Source organism: Otolemur garnettii, unplaced genomic scaffold (assembly GCF_000181295.1).
Source record: "Otolemur garnettii isolate 467f Iridium unplaced genomic scaffold, OtoGar3 scaffold00114, whole genome shotgun sequence".
Taxonomy (NCBI): domain Eukaryota; kingdom Metazoa; phylum Chordata; class Mammalia; order Primates; family Galagidae; genus Otolemur; species Otolemur garnettii.
Window position 1 is genome coordinate 5,708,843 of NW_003852509.1, and position 15,917 is coordinate 5,724,759.

The 15,917-nt window shown below is 43.4% G+C and overlaps 1 protein-coding gene across 1 annotated transcript in view; it reads left to right on the forward strand.

Annotated features, from left to right (window-relative positions):
- Positions 1-15,917, forward strand: part of ARHGEF4 (Rho guanine nucleotide exchange factor 4) — a 123,236-nt gene that overhangs the window by 33,118 nt on the left and 74,201 nt on the right. Inside the window, exon 3 of the mRNA XM_012809829.2 lies at positions 3,935-4,061. Coding sequence (XP_012665283.1) covers positions 3,935-4,061 — 127 coding nt within the window. The remainder of the gene's footprint in view (positions 1-3,934; positions 4,062-15,917) is intronic.

A 15,917-nucleotide genomic window follows, 5' to 3' on the forward strand; every position in this document is an offset into this window, starting at 1 on the left:
GGAGACAGTGGTCATCCTTGCCTCGTTCCTGATCTGAGTGGAAATGTTTTCAGTTTTACACCATTCAATATGATATTGGCTGTGTGTGGGTTTGTTGTAAATGGCCTCTATCAGTTTAAGAAATGTTCCTTCTATACCTATTTTCTTAAATGTTCTGATCATGAAAGGATACTGGATATTATCAAAGGCTTTTTCTGTGCCAATTGATAGAATCATATGGTCTTTGTTTTTTATTTTATTGATGTGATATATTATTATATTTATAGATTTGTGTATGTTGAACCAACCCTGTAACCCTGGAATAAAACCACTTTGATCATGGTGTATAATTTTTTTGATGTGTTATTAAATTCTGTTTGCTAAGATCTTACTGAATATTTTTGCATCGATATTCATGAATGATATTGATCTATAATTTTCTTTTTTTGTTGGATCCTTTCCTGGTTCAGGTATCAGGGTGATATTTGCTTCATAGAATGTGTTGGGAAGTATTCCTTCTTTTTCTATATTTTGGAAAAGATTGCATAATACAGGTACTAGTTCCTCTTGAAAGGTAAGATTTTTGATTAGGATTTATGTGGCATAAATGGTTCCATAAATTTACTTTCTACTTATCTTTTTCATTAATTTGAAAGTGGTTTCTTGTGGAGAGCATATTATTAGGTGTTGTTTTTCCCTGTAATCATCTTGACAATCTTTCTTTTGATTTTGTGCTTTGTGTATTTAAATTTGTGTAACTACAGATGTGTTTGGTCTAAGTCAATCATGTTATCCTTTGTTCTCTGTTCACTGATTTCCATTGCCCTCTTTCCTTTTACTGTCTTCCTCTGGATTATTTGGAGATATTTTAGTTTTCCGTTGTAACTTATCTATTGAGTTTTTTTTGGTTGCAGCCATCATTGTTGCTTGGCGGGCCCGGGCTGGATTCAAACCCGCCACCTTAGGTGTATGTGGCTGGTGCCTTAGCCACTTGAGCCATAGGCGCCGAGCCTTGAGTTTTAAAATACATTTCTTTGTGTAGATCTTTTTTTTAGTAGTCCATGTAGGGATTAATATAAACCTGTAACTTTTCAGTATAATTCTTATATTCTATTTAGAATTAGTATTTTAACAGTTTAAGCGGAATGTACAAAACTTCCAGCACACAGGTTCCTTTAGCCACTTTTTTCATATTGTACTCATCATGTATATTTTATCTTCATATATGAAAACCTCATTAGATAACATTATAACTTTTGCTTTTAACTGTCAAGCATATTTTGTACTACTTAAGAGGAGAAACACAGTCTGTTATACTTACCCAGTTATTCACTTTCATCCTTTGTTCACCCAGTTATTCATTCGTGAATAACTTTCACCCAGTTATTCATTTTCATCCTTTCCTGAAGGATGAAGCTTTCTGCTAGTGTCATTTCCCTTTTGCATCAAGATCTTCCTTGAACATTTCTTTAGAGCAGGTCCGCTGCCCACGCTTGCTCTTAGTGTCTTTCCACGTGAGAATGTATTTCACCTTCATGCCTGAAGTATGTTTTTGATGAATCTAGGATTTGGGGTTGGCAGTGATTCAGCACTTTACAAATATTGTTGCACTTCTTTCTGGCCTCCATGAAAAATCTGCAATCATTTGAGTGGATTTCCCATACGTATGCTTTGTTGTTTGTTTCTGGGTGCTTTTAAGATTCTTCTAGTTTTCAGCACTTTGTTTATGATATCTCTGGGCATTATTTCCTTGTGTTTTTCTGTTTAAAGTTTCTGTTTGAGCTCTTGTGTCTCTAAGTTAATGTCTTTCATCATAATTGGGATGTTCTCAGCAATTATTTCTTGATATATTTCATGTGTTCTTGATATACTCTTGATATATCATTATATATATATGTATTATTTCTTGATATATTTCATATATTCTTCTCCTTCTGGAACTCTGATGACAGACTATTAAATCTCTATTTTCCTACAGGTCCCTGAGCCTTTGTTGGGTTTTGTCCCCCGTAATTTTTTCTCTCTCTATTTTCAGTTAGATAATTTCTGCTGAGTTATTTAAAAGTGTACTGACTCTTTTATCTTATTTTATAATTGAATTCTGCCAATAGATTTTTTCAGTTATTATAATTTTCAGTTCTAACATTTCCATTTTATTCTTTTTTGCATTATTTTCTTATTATTCGTTATTCATTTCAGGTATTTTCAGAAGTTCCTTACTTCTTAGAGCATGGTTATATATGAGAGGCTTTAAGGTCTTTGTCTAATAATCCCAACAACTGTGTCATGGTGGTGTTGGCATCTGTTGCCTGTCTTTTCCCTTACAAGTTATTGAGATTTTCACAGTTCTTTGTATGTCAAATGATTTTGTATTATATCCTGGGCATTTTGAATATTGTAGTAGAAAACTCTGGGCCTTGTTTAATTCCTATTATTAAGTTTTTCAAGGAGTTGACCCAATTAAGTTCAGGCTACAAGTCCTTACCAGCCTTCAGGGGTGTTTCTTATGTCAGTTCAGTTTTCATGCTATTTGCAGTGCCATTTGGATAATATAGATCATGCCAGTGCCAGTCTGGGACCTGTAAAAGGTTCTACCCCACAATTCAGTTCTCTAAGACTGTAGTGTGCTATTTAGGGTCAGATTTGGGCATGCAGTTTGGGAGTGAGCCAGGAGGAGCTCATACACCACATTATAGGGTCATTTTCTTGAACATTCTTCCAGATACTTTCTGGTTTCTAGGAACCACCTAGTCTTCTTGATAGAAAATTGGGGACTTGTTTTCTCAGTGCCACACACTTCTTGCATCTGTGTCTGCCTCTGGAGCCAAATGGCAGGAGGACAGAGAAAAAAGAAACAGATTCTCCTCACACTTTTGGGACCATGGTTCCTCTGGTCAGAGAAGGCTTCCATCCCTCTGAGTTGTACGGGCCTGTCCAGTCACCTCAGCCACTGCGATAGTGGGACTCCCTGGGGGTGGTGGGGGAGAAACAACACCCAAATACACTGGATTCCCTCTGTTCCCTCAGGTCCCTCTCTTCAGATCAGAGAGTTTCTTTTGGAGTCCTTTGTGTCTATTCCCCATTTCAAGCTGCCACTGAGTTTAGGCCAAGGGGATACTGCAGAAACAACAACCAGGGAACTCACCACAGGATTAGTGCAGCTTCAAATTCTGGTTTCCTTCTCCAGTCCACCTGCTACCATTTACATTCAGAGTCCTCGGACAGCAATCTATACCTTCTGTCCAAGTCTTTAGTTGCATTCAAATGAAAAAGATGGGAGAAGTATGCTGCTCCATCTCAACCCTTGCTTTGTATATTGATGTTTTCGGAAGTCACTAAAGGAATTCTCTAAGCACTGTTTGCCTACTAGTGTGAGGAATATAAAAGCAAAAGGAAAGAGAGCAAACATCATTTTTAAGTTAATATAACAACTATATAAGGTAGAAAAAACGGATTTGGTAGAAAAAAAAAAGTTTGGACAATGGAATGATAAAGAAAATACTCACATCCCTGGCATCCCAAGAACACACCCAATGCTGATCCTTACACCCTGAAGTATCTGCTTCATAATCATGAGATGTCAGGGACTTTGTGAGTTGCATTTCAATTAAGTACCCCCGAAGAATATGCTTCAGCTTTTGGGAAAGATACCAGATTTTGAGGCTGACCACCCAGGGAGATACAAGAGTCTAAGACCCTCTCGGTGGTCCTTGCTTCACATTGTGGAATGACAGCCTGTCCACATGGCCACGTGGCTGGACACTGTAGACTTTAGGAGAAGGATTTTCTTTTCTCCTAGGTTTTGGTGTGAATGGCACCTCTGGAGCTGTGCACGTGATGGCTATGTGCTCTGTTCACAGGAAAGGTCCTGGGCAATTTGAAAAATTAGGGGCAGTGATGACAGCCTGTCATTTCCTCTCTCCATTTACCCTCTGCCTTTTTCTTCCTCTCCCAGTGCTGGAGGAAGATGCTCATCACCTCTCCAGAGTCTTCGAACCTCTGTAGAAGAAGCTGTCCACTCTCCCAAAGTGCCCCTACAGGACTGAACTTCTCGGGCTGGGCAGAGCACACCCCCAACACTGGTGAGTCACATGCCTTTTCTGTTACATACTCCGGTGCTCTGATGAGGAGGACAAGAAGTGTCACTAGCAGCTGTTCCTCTTGTCTGGCAAAAGTAGATTGAAGGGCTCGGCGCCTATAGCTCAACCGGCTAAGGCGCCAGCCACGTACACCTAAGGTGGCAGGTTCGAATCCCCAGCCCGGACCTGCCAAACAACAATGACGGCTGCAACCAAAAAATAGCCGGGTGTTGTGGCGGGCGCCTGTGGTCCCAGCTACTTGGGAGGCAGAGGCAGGAGACTCGCTTGAGCCCAGGAGTTGGAGGTTGCTGTGAGCTGTAATGCCATAGCACTCTACCCAGGGGGACAGCTTGAGGCTCTGTGTCTCAAAAAAAAAAAAAAAAAAAAAGTAGATTGAAGAAGAAAGAGATTAACAATTGTCTTATACCCCCAGTTAGGAAGGAGTCCCTAGTACCTAGAGAAAGGGAATTCTTACCTTGAGGCAGATTGCATTTTGAATTCCCAAGCCTGGCTCCATTCTTTAATTGTGACCAGAACTACTGACTATCCCTTGGCCTTGCAATAGGATATAACTTAGAGAAGAAATCATCACGTGGTGGTTGTTTATAATCTAATGATGCAACCTGGGTATTTTCCCTTCTGAGGAGCAGTAGCCTCTTGCTTGAGTTTTATAGCAGCCTCTGAGTTCCTTTCCCAAAACTATAACAACACCATCCCATCATGGATTCATCCGTAAAAGGTGAGATTTTTGTGCCGGAACAGAATTGAATCCCATGTGAGAGCTACGTGGGCCTCTGCACAACTGCCTTCCTCACACCTGACCCAGGAGATACACAAGAAGCCCCGGGGGTAGGATTGATGTCAAGTGTCAGGTCTTGAACACAGGTGCAGACTGTGTTAGGTGCTGACCTTACAATCTGAAAGCACTCAACTGGCTGAAGGGAGAGGCTGAATCTGGTATTTAAGAAAGGCACAGCAGAGCTATGCCCTACATAGAGCCGAAAAAACAAAACAGCCACAGCTGTCAAACATACACTTGTCCAGGCTTAGGGAGAAGGAGTGGGCTAGTGCTCAAGGCTGACAGAAGTTTGGTCCCATTGGAGCTGTAGACACGTACAAAGCCAGCAAGGGAAGGCAGGAGACGATGACACACAGTGCTCAGCCCCACAGTAGAGTTTAGCATGTGTCATGCTAAGGAGTCAGTCCATATGGACCCTGAGTCTTGAGCCCTGAATCTGACTCCATGTACACTTGGTTGCCCTGGGAAAGTTGCCCTGGGAAAGTTTGCTGCCCATAATAGCTGCTGGATGTGATGGTTTTTCATTAGTAAATGGACCTATTCAGGTTGCACTGTGAAGTGGACTTGTATTTTTTTTTTAGAGACAGAGTCTCACTTTGTCACCCTCAGTAGAGTGCTGTGGCAACAGAGCTCACAGCAACCTCCAGCTCTTGGGCTTAGGCAATTCTCTTGCCTCAGCCTCCCGATGTGAAGTGGACTTTTATTCTTTCCCACACACATCCAAGAATTACCCTGACGTGGGAGCATACCATCCTCTGCCCCCCCCAGTACGTACCCAGGATAAACCCAATCACATCCCTCTCTTGGTGGAGCCAGCAGGGCCAGTGGCAACCTTGCTGAGTCCCTGGCACCTCCTCTGAGTTCATGCCTGTGATTCTGGAAGATTCTGCAGGGTTTTACCGGGAATTTTTCTACTTGCCTTCTGGTCGTATGGTTACTTCACAAGCTGTAGGTCGTCTGTTTCTTTAAGCCAGTTATATCTTTGTTGTATCTCATGGCTGATACGCTTCCTAGTAAAAGACTTTCCCTACTTTTTTAATAGCTTTTTTGAGATACAGTTCACATATAATTCAGGTATTCTTAGCACACTCACAGATATGTGCAGTTATAACTACAATTTTAGAACATTTTCAGCCTTTCATAATAGATTCTGCACCCTTTAGCTACACCTTCCCCCTATTTTCAATTTGCATGTGAATGAAATCATAGAAGATCTGGTGACTGGCTTCTTTCACTTGGCATAATGTTTCTAAGTTCATCCACGTAGTCACATGTACTGGTATTTCATTCCTCTTTATGGCCAAGCAATAGTCATTATATGGCTCTACCACAATTTGCTTACTCATTCATCTGCAGTGGATGAACATTTGGATCGTTTCCTTCCTTTGGCTACTGTGAATGATGCTGCTATAAATACCATTTCTGTGCAAATTTCAGAATTTGTCTCCATTTCTTTTGGGTATATACTTACAGGTGTTGAATTATTTGACAAAGTGCCAAGCTGTTCTTTGAAGCAGCCCCACCAGCAGGGTAATCCCTCCACTCTCTCTGCAACCTCATCAACTCTTGTTCTCTGACTTTTGATTCTGGCCAAACTAGTGGGCATGAAGTTGAATCTCAGTATGGTTTTGATTTGCATTTCCCTGATGACTGATGATATCGAGCATTTCCTCATGTGCTTATTGGCCATTTGTATGTCTTCTTTGGAGAAATGTCTACCCAAACGCTTTACTCATTTTTATATTAGGTTGTCTTTTTTTACTGAGTTGTAAGTGTTCTTTATATTCCCTTATCAGATATATGTTTCCAAATATTTCCTCCACTGCTGCGGGTTTGTCTTTTCACTTTTTTGATGTTGTCCTTTGAAGCACAAAATGTTTTTTGTTTTGTTTTTAATGAGGTCCAGTTTACCTATTTTTTCTTTTGTTGTTTGTGCTTTTGGAGTTCTAAGAATCCTTAGCCCAATCCAGATTCATGAAGATATGCTCCTGTTTTTCTCTTAAGAGTTCCAAAGCTCTAGCTCTTACATTTAAATCTTTCATGCACTTTGAGTTATCTTTTCTATGTGGTGGTAGGTAAGGGTCCAACTTCCTTCCTGTGTGTGACTAACCAGTTGTCCCAGCACCATCTGTGGCGAGGATTATTCTTTTTCCCTTTGAATGGGCTTGGCACTCTTGTCAAAAGTAAGTTGACTGCAGAGCTGTTGGTTTATTTCTGGATCCTAATTGTATTCCACCGATCTGTCTGCTCTCGTGTCACTGCCATGCTGTCATGATTGCCGTTGCTTCATAGTAATCAGGAACGGTGAGTCATTAAAAATATCATTAAAAAACAGCTGCCATATAACTAGCTTTTACACTGTAATCCATCTGACGTATAAGTTTTTAAAAGAAATTTTGTTTTGTCAGTTTCACTATTTTGTCCTTAGGGCACAATCGTTTATACTCATCAAATGTGGCAGCATGTTTTTGCATCTAATGCCTTTTCAAATTATAGCTTTTGAAGTAACTTAATAATCAAATAAAAATGCTTACCTGGTGGGGCACAGTAGCTTACCCTGGGAGGCTGAGGTGGGTGGATTGCCTGAGCTCAGGAATTTGAGACTAGCCTGAGCAAGAGCGACACCCCATTTCTTAAAAAATATGTAGCTGGGCATTGTGGCACACACCTATAGTCCCAGCCACTTGAGAGGCTAAAGCAAGGAGATCACTTGAGCCCAAAAGTTGCTGTGAGCTATAACGCCACACCACTCAACCAAGGGTGACAAAGTGACACTCTGTCTCAAAAGAAAAGAAAAAAAGAATGCTTACCTGACTCCTAAATAACATTGAACACCTAATGTTGCAATGGTAGGTTGAAATATTATCCATAGCACTAAGTGGGAAGATGAGAGAAATTTCTCAAATCCACCTTCCCTAGAATTGTAGAAACAGGGTTTTTAAAGACAGTTTGGAGGGCAAAAGATGAGGTAATCGGGGCCTGCTAATCGGCTAGTTTGGGGGGCTAAAGCATCAGTCTTTTAGTATGGGCCACCTTCGGTGGGGTCAGCCAATTCTCTGGAATGCAGGATGTGGAAGATACCTCAAAAACATCCCTTAAGTTCTAAACAGGTAATGTTTCCTACAGAGAAAAGTTAAGAATCTTTACAACTACTGGCTGTGCCCTCTGGAGTAGCAATTATAGAGAAGCAAATAAGGGGAGGGGGCAGTGACTATTATCAAGCAAAGGAGGGGACAGCGGCCGGTTATTATCACTATTTTAGCTAAGCCTGTTCCTTCACAGAGTTTTGGGGCCCTTCCTCTAGTTCTTTCCTTGTACCTCTTCATCAGTTTGTAAGGGTGGTTTCGAAAAATCAACTCACAGTTAAGGGAGATTAATGAGATAAGTTTATTTCCAAATACCACGTGCATGGGGAGAATCACAAGAGTGATTACCCAATATTTCAATGAAACTCAGGTATTTTTATATCTGCCTTTTAGAAGGGAAGGGGGAAAATATGACATATCTATGCAACAAATAGTTGCTAGGGAGGATGAATAGATGGGGAAACAGATTGACTCGTAAATTAACCTGAGAGATAGGTTTTACCTTTTGAAAGATTTTAAAAGATTTAAAATGCTAGCCAGGTCTGCTAGCATTCTTGATCTTCTTTCTTGCAGCATATTGAGCTAATAGGGAGAGGAAAGGAAATTAGTTGCCCCCTTAGATCTTTTGATTAGGTCCGTCCAGTTTATGTAGATAGAGGGAAACCCCCCCCTTAATGCTTCCTGATCTCAAATGGCCTTTAATTCAAGGTAGTTTTTATACCAAGGAGTTTTATTTTGGTGTAAAATTTCTTTAGCTCCTTCAATATCCTTTAAAATACCCTTTGTAATAAATTAGTAACTTTAAGTGTTTCCCTGAGTTCTGAGGTCAATCTCTACAAATTATGGGGTCATAGGAACCCCAACATGAACCCAGTCAGAAATTTCAGAGGTCTGGAATTGAGACTGATGAGAGAGAGGGCTGGCCTTGGGCACTGAATCCCCAGCCCATGGGTTTTGATTTCATCTCCAGGTAGATAATCAGAGTTGAAGTGGAGAACATTCAGCAGGTATCCACTGGAGAGAAATCCCCGCATATTTTGAGGTCACAGCAGGTTTCTAGGTTGATTGTTGTGTGAGAGCAGAGGAAAAATGATTTGAGTTTTTCCAAACAGCCGCATAAAGTATTCTTGGTTGACAAGATTTTTTTTTTCTTTTCTTTCAGCCACTATGCCAGCTGTCAGTCATATTGACAGTTACAACTAATAAGTTATATTGTTGTTATTCTCTAGCTGGTTCCTAGATTTTAACCTTGTCTTTTATTTTCAGCATTTTTTCTATGATGTGTCTGTGGATCTCTGTGTTTATCTTCCTTGGAATTGTGAAGTTTCCTGGTTGTGTGGGTTATCGTTTTTCAATAAATTTTGAATGTTTTTATTCATTATTTCTTAGAATATTTTTTCTTTCTCTTTTTCTTTCTGGTATTCCCATTATTCATATGTTGGTGCACTTAATGATGTCCCACCTTTCTCTGAGGTTTTGATAATTTTTTTTTCATGGTTTTCTCTGTGTTCTTTGACTCGTATAATCTCTATCAATCTGTCTTCAAGTTTGCTAAATCTTTCTTCTACCTGTTGAAAACCATTGTTGAGCTCTTTAGTGAATTTCTATTTTAGTTATTATGTTTTTCACCTCCAGAATTTCTGTTGGGTTTTAAGTCAGCTGTCTGCATCTTAAAATGTCAGGGCTTTAGGCAGATGTGTCCTCTGTTTTTGGAGTGCACTTGGTTGAAAAATGACCAGATATGAAATGAAATTTATTTGAGAAAGAGAAAGATAGGTTTATAGAGCAAGAGCAAGACACAGGCTTCTACAGCAAGATGCATTCACCATAGACAGTGGACAGGCTTCCACTGCCACAGCAAGTAGGCAAAAAGGCCTGGGTAAGGGCAAGTGATTCTGTTTTATGCTGTCTGGGTTGGGCCTACATCGTGATTCAGAAGTCACCTTGAAACCTGAATCTTAAATGCACCTCCCATGAGCCTCTCTGAGAGCCTGTTATAGAGTGTGGACCTCAGTGTAGATTTAAGCTAATGACTGATAATTAGCCTCATGGCTGTTTTAAGTCACCTTCAAGACTCTATTTTACCTGTTGCCCATCTAAAGAGTCTTCTACACCTTTTGCAGTTGGCAAGCTAAGTTCTGATTGGTAGATTGGTGTTGGGGGGGGGTCCCTCCTCCCCAGGTGTGAACAATCACTTGTGACTGAATTAAGGTAGGCAGCACCAAAATGGGGACCTGGGCTTCCCCACCACTCCTTGTCCTTTTTCCCTAGGAAAGAGGGATTTCTTCTTAACCTAGCTACCATTTCCACTTGGTTCTATTTTATAATTTCAGTTTCTTTTTTATAATTTTAATCAAAAGATTGAAAGAGATTTCAATCTCCCTTTTATAATTATAAATCTCTAAATCTATAATTTATAATAAATCTTAGACATTTATAACCTATTCTCCATTTGATGTAACATTATCCTATCTTTTCCTTTTCATGGTTCTTTAGTTCTGTGGACATCTTTATAATGGCTATTTTGAATTTTGATAAATCTGACATCTGGTCACTCTCATCATCAATTTCTGTTGCCTTTTATTTTTCCATTGTATAGGTCATATTTTCCTGTTCCTCTGCGTGTCTCATAATTTTTGTTTGGAAACTGGACATTTTAGATAACATACTTGAGCAACTCAGTACCGCTCCCCCAGCAGTTTTGCTTTTGTTATTTGCTTATTTAGTAACTGGCTAAATTGTTTTGATGAAATCCGTTTCCCTTCCCACAGTGTTAAGCCTCTGGTGTTGGTCCTTGGAAAGGCGTCACGGTCACTGTTGGATGACAGGGGCTCTGCCAGAGCTCTTTTCCACTTTCTCTGCCCACACCCAGATGTAAAACTCCACTAATTAGCAGCTGATTGCTCTGTTATTTTCAGTGTTGTCCTGGGGCACAAATTGTTCTACAAGCTAATGCAATCAAACTCTGGCTCACTTGAAGGAACACTTTCTGAGGCCAATTTTTGGTCTTTGTTCTGACCCCAGAAGAGCTTCTCTCAACTGTCTTATTCTCTGTTCTCTCATACAAATAGTAGGGTTCCCGTACAGGACGTAAGTCTATTAGATTCAAGATCTTCCAGTTCACTTTACTGCAACCTGCACTAAGCTTGAAAGTACCTTTGGGTTTAAACTTCCCCATGCTCTGTTACGAATGAGGTCAGTTCCTTTGGACAAAACTCAGGAGCTATCTGTTTTACAGCCTGCTTCTCCCCCAGGCAAAACCTTTGAGCCAGGACTCTGGAGCTGGGGGTGAGGACAATGGCAAGCTTCTCTCTGAGTGACACTCTGTGGGTCCCTTGGGGAGGCAGAGCATTAGACCAAGGTCCTCTCAGCTTGCCTCTCCTGGCATGGAACCACTGCCTTACAAGCTCAGTGTTCTTGGCATGCTCAAACACTCTCACCCGGCAACAGGTAGCTGGGGGCAGGGCAGAAAGGCCTCTGCCAGAGCTGGGGAAAGAACAGCCCTGTGTTCTTGGCTGCAGCAGCCCATTGGACCATCTCTGCCTCTCTGGGCTGGGAGGGGGTCAGAGGAGGAGCAGTCTTGGTTCAAGCAACACAGACTCTCACCTTCCTTACTGAATTGTTGATTTTCTTTTTTCTTTCTTTTTTTCTTTTTCTGTGACAGAGCCTCATTCTGTCGCCCTGGGTAGAGTGCAGTAGTGTCATCATAGCTCATGGCAACCTCAAACTCGTGGGCTCAAGTAATCCTCCTGCCTCAGCCTCCCGAGTAGCTGGGACTACCGGCACCTGCCAGAATGCCTGACTAGTTTTTCTATTTTTCTTAGAGTTTTGCTGGTCCAAAACTCCTGCGTTCAAACAGTCTACCCACTTTTGCCTCCCAGAGCGCTAGATTACAGGCTTGAGCCACCATACCCAGCCAAGTGTTGATTTTCTTAAACATATATTTCTTAATTTGCTGTTGACTCTTAGGACCATTCTGGAGGTTTTAAATGGTTGTTTTTCAAACAATTTTCACCAGTGTCACTGGGGAATAGGTCATTGGAGTTCCTGTCACTGTCTTGCCCAAAGTCAGTCTCAATTTTCTCTTATTTTGTGTAGCCTATTGGTCGTTTCAGTGAGTGTGACTCTGCTCTTGTTGTACCTCATCCCGATGCCCTTCTGAAATGTCCTCATTAAATCCTCAGCAGCAGCACTATGCTCTGCACACAGTAGGTTCACAAAGTCATTTCTGCCAGTGGTACTGGTGATACTCGTGGGGAATCGTCACAAAGGGGAGAAAGGGAATTAACAGTTTTACAGAGTGGTTGAAAGCACGGGCAGGAGCCTGGCACCAATTCCACCACTTCCTGGGTGTGTGATGGTAGATTATTATGAGCCTCAGTTAATTTCAGCTGTAAAATGGGCTAATAATGGTACCTTTCAGATAAAGCTGGGGAGATAAAATAATGTATGCAAAGTATCTAACACCTAGTATGTACTTAGTAAATATAAGCTAACATTTCAGACATTGCTAGACACAGTGGCATATTTCAGATCAGAATTCTGCCAAGTAATTGTTAGTATTCTTATTTGATGGGTGAAGAGAGAAACATGCAGGAGGTTAAGTAATTTACTAGGTCACAACTAGTAAGAGACAGAACCAGGACTGGAACCTAGACTGCTCTGGATTTAAGCTTCTTTCCATCCAGCACTGTTGTAGAAACTGAAGTGGAGGATCAGGAGAGACAAGAGAGAAACTCACCGCTAGGCTTGGGCAAGTTTCAGTCTCATTCTGTTTCTGTTTCTACATGTATGGCTGAATTTCATCTCCCACTTTAACACCATCAAGCCAGCCTCAAGAAACACTGATCCTTCTGTGCTGCCCCTGGTAACTGTTAATTCATATACACATCCAGACACACACATATGTACACAATACAGATACAGTCATGTACTGTATAATGATAGAGCACATACACAGCAGTGGTCCTGTGAGATTATAATGGAGCTGAAAAATTCCTATTGTCTAATGATGTTGCATCCGTCATAATACCATAGGACAATATATTACTCAATGTGTCATGGTGATGCTGGTGTAAACAAATATTTTATTTGGAGACAAGAGTCTCAAGCTATCACCCTGGGTAGAGTGCTGTGGCATCACAGCTCACAGCAACCTCAAACTCTTGGGTTTAAGTGATTCTCTTGCCTCAGCCTCCCAAGTAGCTGGGAATACAGGCGCCTGCCACAACACCTGCCTGTTTTTTTGGTTGCAGTTGTCACTGTTTGGCAGGCCTGGGCTGGGTTTAAACCCGCCAGCTCTGTGTATGTGGCTGGGGTCCTTGTGCTAAGCTATAGGCACCAAGCCTAAACAATATGTTTTATAGCTTTAGTGTAGCCTAACTGTGTGGTGTGTATGAAGTCTGCAGCAATGTTCAGTAGCGTCCCAGGCCCCCACATTCACTCACCACTCTCTCACTGAATCACCCAGAGCAACATCCAGTCATGCAAGCTCCCTTCATGGTAAATCCCTACAGATGCACCATTTTTTTGTCTTTTATATTGTATTTTTACTGTACCTTTTCTAGGTTTAGATATGTGTAAATACCAAATACCTACCACTGTGTCACAACTACCTCCAGTAATTCTACAGTAACCGGCTGTACAGGTTTATAACTTCAAAGCAATAGGCCACACCACCTAGCCTGGATGTGCAGTAGGCTATGCTGTCTTGGTTTGTGTAAGTGCCCTCTGTGATGGTCAAACAAGGACAAGATCATCTAACAATGCGGTTTTTCGAACATATCCCTGTCATTCAGCTGTGCATAAATATATATGAACACTACATGTAAAAGTACCTAAATAACTAGGAAGATTTAAATGGGAAGAGGACTTAGTAAAGGCATGCCACTCGGCTGTCACAGCGGCTAGAGCCTCAGGCTGCTGCCATCTGGATGCTCTGCCACCTCCCACACAGGAGTATGCCTCAGGCCTCCCAAAGTCATGACTCCAATGAGTGAGATTTCCTGTCCTGCCTGGCTGGCACCTGTGCAGGCCCAGGCCCCACTCATCCCTCCACAGCTGTCACTGAGCCTGAGCCCATCCGTGGGGTGCTCATCCGTGGGGAACAGCAAGCCACTGACAGTAAGGGCTGAGAAGGAAGAAACCAAGTCTGAAGAGGGACATTTACTGAGATCTGAAGGTTGGGAAGAAACCATGAAAAGCCAAGAGAGGATCATGGTAGGTGAAGGGGACAGTAAGTGCCAAGGCTCTAAGGGAAGAGAAGCCGCAACCAGGCAGTGGTTGTGGCTGGAGTGCAGAGAGCGGGGGACTGAAGGGGCAAGGGGAGAAATCTTGGGAAGTGTGAGGATGCGAGGCATGATCTGATTTATAACATATTTTAGAGCTCCCCTGGGCTGCTCTGTGGACAACACAACCTGTCTTCCAAGCACGGCATGGTTGTGGTAGCTGCTGAGAGAAGTGGACAACTCTGACATTTATTTTGGAGGTGGAACCTACAGATATGCTGATGGGTCACCATTTGGAGGGGTGACCAATGCTGGCGTGGCCATCTCTTCTCATTGAGCAGTTCTCCCAGCCCAGCAGGGCTGAACGTGCAGAGCTCCAGGGACAACCACAGGAGAACACAGATGGTGACCCCTCACCCCCGACTACTCCCTACCCTCCCAATCCCCCCGCCACAGAGAGGATGAGTGCAAGCAGAAGCAGGAAGTGTGTGTGTGCGCGTGTGTGTGTGTGTGTGTGTGTGTGTAGTGACTACGAAAGGCACACACATCCTCCACCAAAGTAAAATAAACTGAGGAACCCAACGTGCGGCCTCCACATGGAGATTTGGCTCAGTCACACCCCTCCTCTGCCCCTTAATCGGACACCAGGTAACCCCAGGATGAGCCACGCATGTGCAGAGGTTGGCACTTCACCTGGAACTGTGTAGGGCCATTGCCCAAGATGTCAGGGCAGATAGGAACAAGTTCATGTGATGGCCTTGTACCTTGGCAGCGGGCCTGCCAAGACAGGAAAGCGCGGAGAGGGACAGAGCTGAGAAGTAGGAGCCCAGAGATGGTCGTGGGCTACAGGAAATGGACCCCAAGTGGAGGGAAGCAAGAGAATGGCCACTTTCCCAGCACTTCCTGGACCAGCTTGCGCGCCTGAGCACGCATACACCTTTTAACCCATCCCGGCCGCGGCAGCGCTTCTGGCCGCTACAGCGGCACCAGGGCTGCGGAGGGGTGCGGGTGCTGTGTTTAGGAGGGCCCTATGGGCAGCCCGGACCAGCCCTTCAGTACTGCCTCTCATTCCCCTAAGGAGACCACCCCTCCCACCGTTTTCCACCTCCTGGATTTTGTATTTCACGTGATGACTTCTGGATATCCATCCATGTTTGGTGCCCTAGAGGCATCTCATCCAGTAGGCCGATTCCAAGAACCTAAGGCCGCTCTGAAATGCTCAGAGGGACAAACAAAACAGCTGACGCCTGCTCTGCCTTGCCCCACCCCCCAAACTAACCCTGTAATTCCTGGTTCCTTGTCATGCGCCTTATAGCCCCCATTTTTTTTGTGTCTGCCTGTCACTTGACTTTCCCATGCCCTTTCCTAAGTCGCTGGGCCCAGACGATGACTCTACCTTGTATGACCCCTTAATCACCGCAGAGGGCGGGTCTGACCCGTGTGCCCTGGAGGAGTGCCTCTGACTGCCTGGCTGGGCGCGGGAGCTGGGAGGCCCCCCTCACCGCGTATGGCAGGGCCAAGGACCAGGGGCCTGTCCCGGCTGAGCGCGCTCCCCGGGCGGCGTGCACGCCTGCACCCCTGAGTCTCTGCCCCGGGCTGAGGGGGGCCACCCTGACGTCGCTGCCCCAGATGGAGTGAGAATCCCTACGCAGAAAACGGGCGCGTGGTGTCTGTGCGTCCGCTGCAGAGGACGACCCTATCCTAAACCGTGCGCGCGAATGTGGGCCGCGCGGCCCCGTGGGGACCG